Source organism: Schistocerca serialis, chromosome 11 (genome assembly GCF_023864345.2).
Source record: "Schistocerca serialis cubense isolate TAMUIC-IGC-003099 chromosome 11, iqSchSeri2.2, whole genome shotgun sequence".
Taxonomy (NCBI): Eukaryota; Metazoa; Arthropoda; class Insecta; order Orthoptera; family Acrididae; genus Schistocerca; species Schistocerca serialis.
This window is the reverse complement of record NC_064648.1, coordinates 131,522,759-131,538,812: the sequence shown is the minus strand read 5'-3', so window position 1 is coordinate 131,538,812 and position 16,054 is coordinate 131,522,759. Positions and strand designations below refer to the sequence as shown.

The following is a 16,054-nucleotide window of genomic DNA, read 5'->3' as shown; positions in this document are numbered from 1 at the left end:
ATTTATAAGCTTTTGCATGTGTTTGAATAAATTCGAGAAATATTTTTTTCCACCCTAATGTCGGTACGTGAATTACCTTGTTACTCAAGGACTCAACACCCGCCCCAGGTGACATAAATTGTTTTCCACAAACTTTTTGTTTGGTGCGAGACACTAATAGTAATCGATGAGTTTTTAGTATTTGGGCAGCAAAATCACTGAAGATGGCTCAAGTGGAAAGGATGCAAAAAGCGGTCTGGCAATGCTGAGAAGAGCTTGTCTGAGAAAGATAGATGTGTGAATGATGAATATAAATTTATGTGTTAGGATGTCTTCTGTGTAAGAATTTGTCTACAGATTAACCTTATATGCCTCTAAAATGTGGACGACAAACAAGAGACAAAGAAGAGAATAGAAGCTTTTGATATGTGATGTTACAGAAGAATGCTGGCGGTTAGCTGTGTAGACCAAATAAATAATGAGAAGTTACTGAATTGAACTGGTGAAAAAAGAAATTTGCATAGAAGAAGGAATTGGTTGATAGGACACATCCTGGTCATCAGGTTGGTAATGAAAGGAAGTGTGGGGGGTTAAAAACTTTAGAGGTAGATGAAAGTTTGACTACAGTAAGCAGGTAGGATGTAGGCTCCTGTAATTATTCAAAATGAAGACACTAACTTTCTTTGATGATGATTTGTGAAATCTGTCCACAAGCTTTAGATTTCTTGTGTTCTAGTTACTCAGTTAATCCAGTTTTTCAGTGAATTGTTCACTTCATCATCATTTCCAAAACATTTCCCACCCAGAAACTCAAGTATCATGTAATGGTGGCTTGCATGATATTTTTTTGTCATTTGGCTCTCCCAATCATGTGTGTTGAGTGATAGGTGTCCAGATCAGGTTTCATCAGGCACATTTGTTGGTCTGTTGTTGAAAATATCACACTACCACCTCACATTTCATGCATTGGTAAAGTTGTGGAAAGTCTTGGAGGAAGGTAAATAATTTGCAGAGTAAAGGTAACAACTCATCAAACAACAGAGGTGTCGAATCATCGAGAAGTGCAAACGAGGTATTGAACTGTGCTAGATCTTGTGTGAACCCTTTTGGATGAATTCTGTTTGAGAGATACGAAAAAGGAATCATCCAAAAGCAAGTATAGTTCTCCGTCTTTTGTGTGTGTCCTTGAAAGAGCCAGTACACCAAATTTTCTGTGAGTTTTTACTTTCATCCCTTAAGTTATTTCTTTCATTCATTATTGTATTCTCATGCACTTCCTTTAGTTTGTGGTAACTTTCAGCCATTTTTATTGTCTAAGCATTCAAGAATTGAACAACAGTTCTCACCTCACAGTTGGTGGCACTTTGTATCACACAGTCCAGTTGCAGACTGTACAGTGATAACTTAAAATGACGGGACAGAAAATTGACCACTGACCTCGCACAAGATCGAATACTGCTTGGTGGCATTGATAGGCCCATGAACGGTAAGTAAAGTATAAGGGCTATTCAGAAAGTAGGGAACACTTTTGGCATTAAAAAAAAAACTAAAAAACTGAGTACCAGAAATACATTTGATTGTATACATCTGAAAGAGCAACTGACATACTTTTCCACGTAGTAACCAAACACATTCAGGCACTTATCAAAGTGGTGGACGAGCTTTGAAAGACCTTCATCATAAAATTGTGCCGCCTGAGACTTCAGCCACTGAGTCACGCCCACCTGTAGCTCCGCGTCATCATCAAATCTCTGCGGTGCAAGCCAGTTCTTCATCTTGGGAAACAAGTGGAAGTCACTTGGTGCAAGATCAGGGCTGTAGGGCGAATGAGGGAAAATTTCACATTTGAATGAATTAAGGAGTTCTTTAGTGTAGTTTGCCATGTGAGGTCGGGCATTGTCCTGCAAAAACAAAATTTTGGACATCAGCTTTCCTTGGTGTTTGTGTTGAACTGCTCTTCTAAGGCTGTGCTAAATTTGACAGTATCGAGCAGAATTTATGGTTGCTCCACTTTCAAGAAAATCAATAAGAAGCACACCTTGCGTATCACAAAACACTGTCACCATCAACTTCCTTGCTGACATGGTTTGCAAACATTTTCTTGGTTTTTGGGGGGATCTTCTGTGCCCCCACTCCATGGACTGTAAGTTTGTCTCGCAATTGACGTGTTTCACCCAAGTCTTGTCACCGGTTAAGATTCGATCTAGTAATGAATCACTATGTTTGTGGTAGGCCTCCAGAAATGTCAACGATGCCCCAATTCGCTGTTCTTTATGGTGCTCTGTAAGCATTTTGGGCATCCATTGTGCACAAAATTTGTGGTAGCGTAGCTTTTGAGTGACAATTTCAAACAACAAAGTCCGTGAAACATGTGGAAAAGAAAATGAAATCTGCGTTATTGTGAAGCGACAGTTTTCACGAATCGTTTCATCAACTTTAGCGACAAGATCGTCAGTCCCAATGCTCAGGCGTCCACTCTTCTCTTCATCATGAACATTGGTTTGGCCCTTTTTAAACCGAATGCACCATTTCCAGGCGGGACATTCGTTCATTACGTTGTTTCCGTACACTTCGTACAGTTCACGATAAATTTCTATAAGTTATAGGTTTTTTTATCAACAAAAACCGTATCACAGAACGCACCTCACAACTGGCGGGATTTTTGATTACAGTGCACATTTCAAATTTGAATATTGAAAAAACCAGACGTGCAGAGACATTCCCGCTGTGACGGATGGATGCCGACTGAACTGCCGAGCATGCACATGCCAAAATATACGCGATCGGCACGAGCCTTGAGGCATCAAACGGAAATGTTTTCTACTTTCTGAATAGCCCTCGTATATAAGCAGAGAAGAGACAAATGGGAAATTAGTATGGTAATAATACAGGCAACAGAGAAGGAAATTCAGTGACATAAGTGACTTTGACAAAGGACAGGTTATATATGTGGAGTCTGAGCTTTGAGACATGTCTGAAAGAACAGACACCACATATGTAAATAATTAAGGCGATAATGGCCAATGATCTCTTCAGTGTGGATGCACATTACGTTCGAACTCTTACGGGAATCGCCAAAATGCTGCGAGTAAAAGGAATAACGGGTGAGGGGCACTGCAGTAATCTGTACAGTGTTGATGACCACTGTGTCTGGTTGGCTGCCTAGTAAGCAGGAGACCCAGGTTAAAATCCTGGTCTGGCACCAATTTCAACTTTCCCCATTGATTTAAATCAATGGCCACTCACAGCCAATGCATGTAATTCCTTTGTGTTGTGTTAGCAGAAGGCCAACACCGTTTTACGAATGGAGGCCAAAATGCACGCGTTTTAACTCAATCCATTAATGATAAACGTCGCTCTTGACGGTACATGAGTCACAATATTATCTGTTCAGAATACATTCTTGAAGATATTACTTATAGTAACTGAATATGGCGCCTTGCTAGGTCGTAGCAAATCATGTAGCTGAAGGCTATGCTAAACTGTTGTCTCTGCAAATGAGAGCGTATGTAGACAGTGAACCATCGCTAGCAAAGTCGGCTGTATAACTGGGGCGAGTGCTAGGGAGTGTCTCTAGACTAGACCTGCCGTGTGGCGGCGCTCAGTCTGCAGTCACTGATAGTGGCAACACGCGGGTCCGACGTATACTAATGGACCGCAGCCGATTTAAAGGCTACCACCTAGCAAGTGTGGTGTCTGGCGGTGACACCACACTTTTTATCTTAAGGGGCAGATTGTTATGGTCCAGTGCGTGAAGATTAGCATCTGGGAAATGGCTAAGCTGTTCGCATGCTGCCATTGTGAGCATCCGTGGAAAATGGTCGAAGGATGGTAAAATCGTACGTAGGCAAGACGGTATTGGAAATCCACATGTCACTTCAGAACATGGAGATCAGAGGCTTGCCTGATCTGTAAAGTGGGATAGGTGGTAATCTGTGACAGATCTGACAGTGCCGGTGCAGGCACAGGTGTTTTGAAGCATACCGTTTGGCACACATCGTCGAATGTGGGCTCCCGCAGCAGACGACCCTTACATATTCATGTGGTGACCTGACAACACTGTCAGTTACGATTGCAGTGGCCGCAGGATCATCGAGATTGGACCGCTGGTCAATGGAAACTTGCCACCAAATCAGATTATTTATATGTTTTAAACAACGGAAAATCCATGATGGAATGTAACAATATTAGGAAAAGGTTAGTTACTGCTCCGCATATTGCGGAGGTTCTGAGTTGCAGAAACGCACGACATAAAGACTGTGTGAATGTTAGCATTCGGCCAAGAAGGCCTTTGTCGAAAACACACACACACTCGGCCAAGAAGGCCTCTGTCAAACACACACACAGAGTCTCTGGCTCCAGCTGCCAGAAACAGTGGTCATGTGTGTGTGAGTTGCATTTGCATGGTGTGTGTGTGTGTATGTTGTCTAGAAAGCTAACATTCCCCAATCTATTTGTTGTTCCCTTCTGCGACTGAGCACCTCTGCTATATGGTGAGTAGCAACTACCCTTTTCATAATATTGATTAATGTCTTTTGCTAGACCGTGTGCACGGTCATTTCTGGATATGCCACCATCCAAGTGAATGGCTGCTCTAAACGTGAACTGCGCTATTGACACGGACTGGTGGTACCAGTATTATGCTGTGAAGAACATTCACCTGGGTGCCCATGGGACCTATGGTAATAGTTGAAGGCACCATGACAGCTATAGACCACATGAACATTTTTGTGGACCACTTGCATCCCTTCATGCTTGACATCTTCCTTAACAGCAATGGCGTTTTTCAGTAGGATAACTGTCCGTATCACAAGGCCAGAATCGTGCAGCAGTGTTAGTGAACTCACGTTGATGTTGAGGCTAACAGATTTTTCTGATCTGAACCTGATCCCTCTGGGACTTGTGGAATCTGCGCTACACAGAATTGCTGCTGTATTTGCAGTGTGCCTACATCCGTAACAATCCATTTGTGTGCATATTTTACCTTGGTCATGGCCCAAGTATCATGACTTTAAAAAAACCTATTTCTCCCTATTTCCTAGATGGAACGTAAGTAGCTCATATTGCCACTCACTGCAGCAAGTGTCGAAACACACTGTAATATTGCCGTCTGTTGCCTCGTTTCACAGATACGTTGCGTTCACTCTAGCACTCATTGCATGTCGTGGATGTGGGGCTCTTTTGAAATCGATGAGAATTTCTCTGCTGTGTATTTCGGCTATTTGATAAAACATGGAGGGCTTTTCCACATTCTATGATGAGTCAACCCCTAAAGAACATAGCAAAAAATGTCATAAAAGTTGACTTACAGCCCTTCTAAAATAAGCTATTCAATTATACTTTCTGCCATCATTATGGCATAATTTGTAATCTATGATACGACTAAAATAAGTATGAAAAACTGACCCTGAAGCTTGCTCTTTTCTAGCATGTTACCCTTTAAGATACATCAAACACAAATGTGCCAGTAAATTTTTAAATAATGGCTGATATAGCTGGTCCTCAAAGTGTAAATGTTTGAATGGGAGTCAGGCGTTCCACGATTTTTGTTGTGCCTATCTGCAACTCGGCATCTCCGATATATGGTGAGCAGCAATTTTCTTTTTCATATTATCATTACGCTCCATGATTTAAGAAATTCATCAAACATTCTCACACGTAATGCAATTCATTTTTTGCATAAGAAAATTTACTTTGAAAGTAAGGCTTCTCAAACCATCATTTGGAATATTTTCCCGCCATATGTTAGAAATGTAAACAGCTGTGACATCTCACTCATCAAAAGCGGGGACCTCGTGTTTTTCCTGAATCTTCCGGTTGTCCCATGGTGTAAACGCCTTGCTGTCTGCAGCTCAATGTGTCTTTTTCACAGTGAGCAGCGATCTATCCTTTCTATAACTGTTGACAATGTAAGTTAGGGAATTAAGTTAGCAAGACAGTTATTGCATATCGTTCAAAGTGCTGTAATATGTGTACCCATATTGTACATAAGAAAAACATTATTGCAATTGCTATTCTGGTAACTTACATTCTCCATAAACAGCATTTCCACCTTTTCTTGGTTGTTGTACATTGTACTCACACAAACCTTCAACTGAAGATGGTTGATTGAATGACCAGTGTACATTCTTCTTGTCTTTCCATTTTTTTTTTTTTTTTTTTTTTTTTTTTTTCGACGAATGATTCATTGCAATAGGTTTTTCAATAGGTGTTGAGGAGAGGAAGTGGCATCAAGAATAAAAAATATAGGGTGCTATTTAAAAATGACATGCTGCTGTATATACTATTGTAATGAACAAAGTTACAGGAAAGGAAATCACACTGGTTAATGTCTGCCTGGTACCTAAACAACCGTTGGCTGATACATGATTTATTTCACTTGTGGACAAAAAGTTAATCGTGTAACGCTAGTACATACTTAACACAGTGCACGTATGTGCAAGCAGCTGAAAACAATTATGTGATACCAGATACAAGCCATTAACCATGCAACTGCAATTTCATTTCATTATTAAACGCTTCTACAGAACTCTCAAAACTGGAGACGCAAGCCACAGGTAAAACAAAGAGTGTAGATCAATACTGAAAAATTTACGATGATTTAATTTTGTGAATAGCACAGAATCAGACATCTCTTGTTATTTCATTAGGCAGATACGTCCCCAAGCCTGTACAGAAACAGTCCAGGTACTTACAACGGTTATCCAGGAGGAAATGCTGTATTACATGTAACCACTACTTATATCTGAGGTTGAATGGTGTCCTTCGTATCTTGTCTCACTACTGTATGAGTCCAGTCAAAATACGAGGGTAGTATGATATGTCTGCTAAATTTCCACGAAAGAATGGAATGTTTTTGCTGTGCCTTCATGGTTGTTACGTTTGATTATTCCAAGGATCATACGAAGAATATCAACAATTTACAGCATGCAATTCATTGCAGACGGATGTGTGAACTGATCAGTATGTCAGCTGCAATTGAAAATGAAGAAAACTGAGTTTTGTGCTGTTATTAAACATTTTAATTTGAAGGGTTGGACTGCCACATAAATCAAAACAGAATTGGATGAAATTTACGTGGACTCTGCACCATAACTGAAAAACCATTTGAGTTTAAAAGTGGTCACACAAACACCGAAGACGAAGTGCACTCCTGGTGTCCAGTGAGGTCAGCACAAAGGAAACCATTGACAAAGTCCACAATATGAGATTTGCAAGACAGCCGAATAAAAATTCTTGAGATTGCAGGCATCTCAACTGAGTGAATGCATAATATCCTGCACGGAGAATTGGCCGTGAAGAAGTTCTGTGCAAGCGGGATACTGCGATTGCTCACAGTCGACTGAAAGTGCCTTCGGCACGAGATATCAACACAATCTTTGGTGGGGTTTAAATGCAATCCGTGAGATTTTTTGCACAGATTGTTGACTGCTGATGAAACCTGCATCGATCATTGCACCCCAGAGTCAAAGCAGCAGTCAAAATAATGGTGAAAGTGCAAAGAAGGAGGCAAAGAGCATTTTGTCAGCTGGTATGGTGATGGCCACTGTTTTTTCTTTTTTTGTGATTTGCAAGGAATAAACCTCAAAGACTAATTGGAAAAAGACAGAATCATAACTAGTCCCTATTAAGCTTGTTTGTTGGACTGTTTGAAACTTGCGTTGGCTGAAAAAAGACCAAGGTTGGCATGCAAAAAAGTGCTGTTCACCGGGATAATGCACCATCTCACTCATCCGCAGTAACAGTGGCAAAAGCGCATTAATTTGGCTTTGAATCGTTCCTCATCCACTCTGTTTACCAGACTTAGCCCCAAGTGACTACTTCCTGTTCCCTAACTTGAAACTTCGGCTTGCTGGAAAGAAATTTTCATCAAATGAGGAAGTGATAGTGGCAGTCAATGAGTATTTTGCAAAGTTTGACAGAACATATTTTTCTGATGGAATGAAAAAGCCAGATGATTGCCATGTCCACCCCGCCCTCCTGTTCGTCAGTTTTATGAGCAGTGGCCCGCCATGAATTCCTCTCCTGTGCCAACTTCTTCATCTCAGAGTAGCACCTACAACCTACATCCTCAATTATCTGCTGGATATATTCCAATCTCTGTCTTCCTCTACAATTTGTACCCTCTATAGCTTCCTCTAGTACCTCAGAAGTTATTCCGTGATGTCTTAACTGATGTCCTACTATTCTGTCCCTACTTCTTGTCAGTGTTTTCCATATGTTCATTTCCCCACCAATTCTGTGGTGGAGAACCTCCTCATTCCTCACCTTATCCATTGTTGTGTATATCCCTCAGTGGAGACTACGTCGAGAAGCAAGGTGAGATGTTTACAAAACAAACCTTTCTTACTGATTTTTTGCCAGACTTCTCAAACCACCCTTGTATACTGATGATCGCCGGCTTCGGCTTAGCAGGCCGCTGGACACAATACGAGGTGCCACAGATCGCTTTAGCTTAAAACAAGGTGTTATACCTTCCTCTTTCAGTCCAAAAAATGATGTCTGCAATTTTAAAAGGAAGTTTCTTTTCAGTTTAGTAGATGTTTGCGATCCGTCTTCTGTGTGCAGAATTTTTGTTTCCACGACATAGGGCGCTTTTGCTCTCAACAGTTCTGAATAACAACTCCATGTACTTTATTGAGATGGTGTGATTGTCCAAAAAGGCTGGAGAATGATATAAATAATGCATGTATGGTTTGTTTCAAAGTAATTGTTGTAGAGCAAACAGTAGGACGTGATATTTTGTCGTCATAGTATCTGATATTCTATCAGTATGAGTGAATCTGATTGTGAAGCTGAACCTATCCATAAGAAAAAGAGGAGGAAAGGTGTATGTCAACCTGAGCTGTACAAATGAAACGTAATCAAAACTGCTAAACTAAAGTGATTGTAGCATACCAATTACCGAGGTAAGCTAATACCGGCAAAATCTGTTGGACAACTTTAGTTATAAATGTTTTGAATCCATTAGTCAAGATGATCAGTTATCAATTCTCACACATTTTCTGGACCTTAATATTAAAGATGAACAAGATCTTTACTTTCAGATCCTAATACAGACATAAAAAATAAAACAACATAGACCAAGGGAAGGAAAGAGTACAAAGCAAATTCTTTCATATATCATTGTATGGTAGGAACAAATCATATCCATATTTGCAGATAAACATTTGTACACTTATTTGCAGTCAGTGAAAAAGCGGTGAGAATAATGAGATCACTACTTCTGCTTGGAGAGAGCCCTACAGTTTAACAAAGAAATAGTGGTAATTCATCAGAACTTGAAGATGCCAAAGTTCATGAGCACATATCATTTCCAAAGAAAGAGTCACATTGTGCTGGTAAAGCATACCTTTAGGTAAGTGCTGATTTGAATAGAAAGATCATGCAAGAGCTTTCCAAAGAAACAAGTCTCCGTACTCCAACCACAAATGAATACTATGTGAAAATATTTAACCAGGATTTTGACCACCTTTATTTCGACAGACCAAGGTAGATGTGTGTTGTGAATGTCAGCAACTAATGGTGAAAATAAAAAGCAAGTTTGAATGAGGCATCTCGATGAACTGCGGTTTGTGATTTAATGGTGCATGAGAGGAGAGCCAAGAAATTTCATACTGTGTTGAATATAAGTGAAAGGCTGTGCAAAGAAAATAAACATAATTTTGAGTCTGAGTTTTGATTTCATGCAGAATCTTCAAATACCAGGAGTACCTGTTCAAGACCTATTTTATCTCTGGCAGCTGATGGTTAATGTTTTTGGCATTCACATTTTGAAAGACAATATGGCATTTAATTACCTTTATTATGAAGGAGTCGCCCACACAGGTCCTAATGAAGTGTGCACTTTATTGTATCACTACCTCACCATGTGCTTCTGCAAGGACATAAAAATTGTTCATCTGTTTAGTGATAACTACCCAGTGCAAAACAAAAATCGCTGTTTAATAAGAATGTGTCAAGTTTTCGTGGATCCTGGAATTCAGATAATAGAGGTATTGTTTCCTGTCAGTGGGCAGTCTTTTTTTACTATCTGATAGAGCTTTTGGAATAATCAAGATGTCACTGAGAAGAATTGACAGTGTATATACTGTTACGGATTACATTGAACTGATCGTGTCATTTAGTGCAAGATGACAATTCTCTGTAACAGTTATTTCAACAGACGAAATCTTGGACTTCAAGTCGTGGTGGACGAGATTTTACAAGAGCACAACACATTCACTAGATAGAGACAGTAACATCACAAAGGGACTTGAGAGTAGCATTCACTTTTTTCAGCATTTCATAAGTTTGTCTTCAATGATGAGGTATTTGGGACTGTGAAAGCCTGAAGTATGATCGATGATTTAAATACCCACACATTCAGATCAGGGGTACCTGGAATTTCTTGATCCAACATGAAACTCCCCAGCTGTTTCAGCCTATCCAGACTACTACATTCTTATCAAAGCAAAGAAGATGATAGATATAAAGAAGTCGGCTGCTTACATAGTGCAGAAAGAACACATCATACAATTCTGTAATACTGTCAGTCAGTGGCCAAATGCTGCAGCAGTACCGGGCACAGATGATGTGTGATTTGTGGTTTACAATATTGATAAACAGTTTGTTTTCATGAACACACATTGTGAATTCTATAAACATTGTCTTTAACATTTACTTTTATGTTCATTAAACACTTTCTTGTGTGATAAAAGGTTTTAACATTTTTATTTCTCACTTATTTCAGAAAAGCCCTATGTCCAAGAGAAATATTCAGTTCCAATCAATAAATACACATAATATTAGCGTATATAGTAAGTCAGAATATTTGTTCATAGTGGTATCTCTCACAAGGAGACTGCAAACAATTAAGAAAAGGCCTTGTAAAATATTAAAACAGTTTGTTCCATTTTTCTCAAAACTGTCAGAAGGGCATATAATCCTTCTGAAATAAGCAATTCAGTTATCCATAAAAAAGGAGGTGAGGTCTGTAGCAATTTCACACGTAATTGACTTTTCTACAGGGAAGCTGAAGTGCTCGACCGAACTTATCTTCAGCGAGGTAACCCACAAAATGTTCGGTGCATATCAGTGAAATTTGTTACTGTGCTTATCAGATATATCCAGCTGCTGCAATTTTAGGTGTGCTCTTTCGATCCTGCCTAACCACAACCTCGGAAAAAACAGCAAAATATTATTACGAACGATATTCATATTTGAAAGCTTAGCCTTTGTTGTAGCTAAACTGTATATATATTAATTAAAACCATTAATTTTTCCTATTTGTGTCTTCACACTTCCTGACAGTGATGTTGCTATTGGTTGATTACATCACGTGTCCTGTGCTCTGAATATCTGCTGCCATTGGCTGTCTAAATCACGTGACACAAGATACAATTGACTGACAAAAGCACGTCCAAGTAAGCTGGGGGCCTCAGTTCAAGTTCCGGCCTTGGCAAAAATTTTAATTCATTAGTGCAGCTTCTGATCATGTCATATCAAAGACAGACAGTTATTTCTCCCAAACGAGGTGAACCAGGAATCCACCAACAAACTTCCAGAGGTGGTAGTATGGACCAAAACAACAAAAATGTATGGTAAATGGGGACTCTAAAATGCACACCTTAAGAGCTCTGCATTTTAGCCCATGTTTATTGGACATTTTTTTCATGTTTTGGTCTGTGCTATCATCTCTCAAAATATGGAAACCAAGGACTTAGATTTAGTAAAGATGCCCAAGTGGTCACAGTTCTTAAGGTATACATCTTAGAGCCCATGTTTACTAGACTTCCTTCTCTGGTTTTGATCCACACTACTACCTCTGAAAGTTTGTCAGTGGAGTTACAAGTCATGCTGTTTCGCTGTGTACATGAAGGAAAATTGTGTACACAGCAAGGTGGGTTTAGTTTTCTTCCTCACAGTCAAGTTTAAGAGAAAATACAAGGGTTGGAACTTCAATAGTGCCAACTATTTATTTACAGCTCGTACAAAATAGATACATGTTTAAAAGTTTTACTGATGTACAAAGTAGTCACCAGCATTGTGTATAACTCGTTGCCAGTGATGTGGAAGTCATAGAATACTCTTAGCAGTGCCAGTTGTGTTGACAGTTCGAGTGGTGCAGTCTATTGCCCAACAAATTTGTAGCAGTTCTGAAGTGAATGCTGTGAAGTGCTTCCTTCAGTTCAGAAATCAAGCTGAACTTATGAGGGATTAAGTCTGGAGAGTGCAGTAGGTGGTATAGCACTTAGCAGCCCCATCAGTCAAACAAATCAATAACAGCTTGCACTGTATGTGCTTGAGCATTGTCCTGCAAAATGATGGTCAGGTCCTGCAGAAAGTGTCATCACTTCTGTCTCTAAGCTGGTCGTAGGTTGTGTCCAAAAACGAACGGCACAGAGACAGAAATGATGACAGTTTCTGCAGGACCTGACCATCATTTTGCAGGACAATGCTCAAGCACATACAGTGCAAGCTGTTACTGATTTGTTTGACTGTTGGGGCTGCTAAGTGCTATATTACCTACTGCACTACCCTGAATTAAGCCCTCGTGAGTTCAGCTCAATTTCTAAACTGAAGGGAACACTTCACAGCATTCACTTCAGAAGTGCTATTAATTCGTCGGGCAATAGACAGTGCCGCTCGAACTGTCAACACAACTGGCGCTGTTAAGAGTATCCTACAACTTCCACATCGCTGGCAATGAGTTATACACAATGCTGGTGGCTTCTTTGAAGGTCAGTAAAACTTTGAAACACGTATCTATTTTGTACGAGGTGTAAATAAGTAGTTGCCACTATTAAAGTTCCAACCCTCATATGTAGAGTAGCAAATTGGTATTTACATCTTATTGGCTTACTATCAGAATACTATAATCTAAATCATTCCAAACTTCATAATACTACCAGTTGGCAGCTTAAAAGTATGCAAAATACTGTCACTGAATCTAGTATCCTCAAGCTGGAGAGGTCTCTCTTACGCTGATACCAATGATCCCGACTGATTTACCCAGTTACTTTAAGCCAAACAAGGTTTTGTTTGCAGCAATAGTAAAGAAGACACAAGATCGGGCATTCATATATGTCGAAACTGATTTACAATTGAAATGTTTTTTAGAGTAGCATGTGAAAATTTGAAGTAAAATGGTCAAGAACTTTTTGAGTTTTTTGGTAGCAACTTTTCTCCACTCTGTATTAGCACAGACTGTTGTTGTAGTTGTGGTCTTCAGTCCTGAGACTGGTTTGACGCAGCTCTCCACGCTACCCTATCCTGTGCAAGCTTCTTCATCTCCCAGTACCTACTGCAGCCTACATCCTTCTGAATCTGCTTAGTGTATTCATCTCTCGGTCTCCCTCTACGATTTTTACCCTCCACGCTGCCCTCCAGTACTAAATTGGTGATCCCTCGATGTCTCAGAACATGTCCTACCAACCGATCCCTTCTTCTAGTCAAGTTATGCCACAAGCTCCTCTTCTCCCAAATTCTATTCAATAACTCCTCATTAGTTATGTGATCTACCCATCTAATCTTCAGCATTCTTCTGTAGCACCACATTTCGAAAGCTTCTATCCTCTTCTTGTCTAAACTATTTATCGTCCATGTTTCACTTCCATACATGGCTACACTGCATACAAATACTTTCAGAAACAACTTCCTGACACAGACTATTTACTATAATTTCGAGTTTCATACCTTCGAAGTGGGGGAAATCTTAACCAGGAACTAAAATTTTGCATTTCATGCCTACATATTTATTTCTCAACATAGTCACCGTGTTGACAAACACATTTCTGCCAATAAGAGACTAGTTTGTCGATACTGTTACTGTAGAATGTTTGACTTTGTTGACGGAGCCACAACCTCCCCTACGATATCATCGCTTCATCACTATCAGAGTGAAGTCCTCGAAAGTGTTGTTCTTTGGGGTTTGGAAACAGATGAAAATCGAATGGGGCCAAGCCGGGACTGTGTGGAGGATGACCCACAGCAGTGAACACGAGGCATCGGGTTGTTGCAGATGTCGCAGCACTCGCGTACGGTCTGGCATTGTCCTGCTGAAGATGAGGGTTCTCTGTATGCCCAGTCTCCGCTGCTTGATATCAGGAACGAGCATTTGAGGTACCCTCCATTCACACAGTTTTCTACACCACAGTTCTTCAGTGACGGTCTGTACACACTCTCGTGATATGCAATACTTACCTTAGAGCTATGTCTGTGTTATCCGACCAGTTTCTCTGACAATTCATCATCCCGATTCCAATGAGTCACGCCAGTTGCCGTATGTGGTCGTCCACTCCGAGCTATGTCACACGTGTTGAGGGTAGCACAACCGTTTCCTTCATTATGAGCACAAACAACCCAGAATCCTCCAGTGCTGATGTCGATACAATCGTCACCATACACAGCTTTCATTCTTCTGTGCATTTCAATTAAAGGCACGTTTTCTGCAGTTGAAACCCGATTACAGCACACTGTTTATCATGCAATGACAGAGCTATGTTAAACACCGCTATGTTACATGTTGCAATTTGAAGTCGTCTAGTGACAGAGGGTTGCATCTCGCATCATCAAAGTGGGAACGTCGACTGAGTAATATGGGTGACATGTAATGTCTCCACTGATATTAAGAACGAGGTAAAAAGGTCAGAGCCATTACTTTTCAGTGTGCCCTCATAAATCCGATTCCCATTGGAATGTAGCAATTGCAAAGCATTGCCAGGTTTGAAAGTGTATTATAAATAGGACTCAGTACTTATAGATGTAAAAAATATTCCCCTTCACAAATGCCACTGTAACAAGTAATTATTAAGCTGCTAATGGCAAGTAAGCAGCAGATGTACAGCAAAACTGACCTTTTGCAAAGTAGCAGCTTCCTTACTAATTTACTTGATTTAATTTATAAGAAGGTAGGTCAATTATTATCTGCAAAGTAATTATAAAATTTTATTGTAATCAAATAGGAAACTTACAAGACCATCATTTTTTGACATAGTCTCTTTGCATTTCAACACACTTGATCCGTCATTGTACAGGCTTCCTGATGCCCTCATAAAAGAAGGTTCTCGGTTGAGCTGTGAGCCAGGAATGCATCGCTTCTTTCGCTGCGTCGTCGGAGGCAAATCGACGGCCCCTTACTGCGTGTTTGAGTGGACCAAACAAGGGACACTCAGAAGGGGCAAGATCGAACTATATGGAGGATGATCCAGTACTTCAAATTTGAGTTTCTGGAGTGTTTCAGCAGTGTGGGCTGTTTACGGGCATTGTCGTGCAACAACACAACACCTTTTGGCAGCAATTCTCGGCATTCGCTTGGAATTGCAGGCTTTAGCCTGGCAGTAAGCATCTCACTGTAACGTACACTGTTTATTGTCGTGCCCCTTTCCCCATAATGTTCCAGTACTGGACTTGGTGTGTCCCAAAAAACCATAAGCATCAGTTTTCCTGCAGACGGTTGGGTCTTGAACTTTTTCTTGCACGGTGAATTTGTGTGTTTCCATTCTATACTTTGGCATCTACTCTCCGGCTTATAATGATGGCTCCATGTTTCGTCACCAGTAATGACCCTGTCTAAGAAGTTGTCCCCTTCATTACCATAGCGATCCAAATATTTTTTGCAGATGTCCAACTGCGTTTGTTCATGTAACTGTGCTAATTGTTTTGGGACCCATCTTGCACAAACTTTATGAAACCCAAGTCTGTTGTGGATTGATTTTGTAGGCAGAACCATAACTAATTTGGAGGCAATGTGCCACTTTGTCAATAGTTAATCGTCTGTCTAAGAGAATCATTTCACATGAATGCTCAATGGTTTCTTCATTTGTGGCAGTAAACGGTCGTCCAGCTCCTTCATCATTCGTAACACTTACGCGAACATTTTGGAATTTTTCAATCCATTCATAGACACTCTGTTGTGGCAAAACACTGTTCCCGTACTGTACCGAACATCTTCGACCATTTTTGGCCCCTCACACGCCTCCCGACCACGAAAAACGGATCGCTGAACACAGCTCTTCTTTGTTCAAATAGACAGCAAAGCAGCCACAATTAACAGCACAGCAGCGATAATGAAACTATCGTAACAGCGTGAAAA

The 16,054-nt window shown here is 40.3% G+C and overlaps 1 protein-coding gene across 1 annotated transcript in view; it reads left to right on the top strand.

Annotated features, from left to right (window-relative positions):
* Positions 1 to 16,054, top strand: part of LOC126426528 (zinc finger protein 235-like) — a 155,259-nt gene that overhangs the window by 121,166 nt on the left and 18,039 nt on the right. The window contains exon 7 of the mRNA XM_050088432.1: positions 9,672 to 9,832. Within this exon, the coding sequence (XP_049944389.1) occupies positions 9,672 to 9,832 (161 nt within the window). The remainder of the gene's footprint in view (positions 1 to 9,671; positions 9,833 to 16,054) is intronic.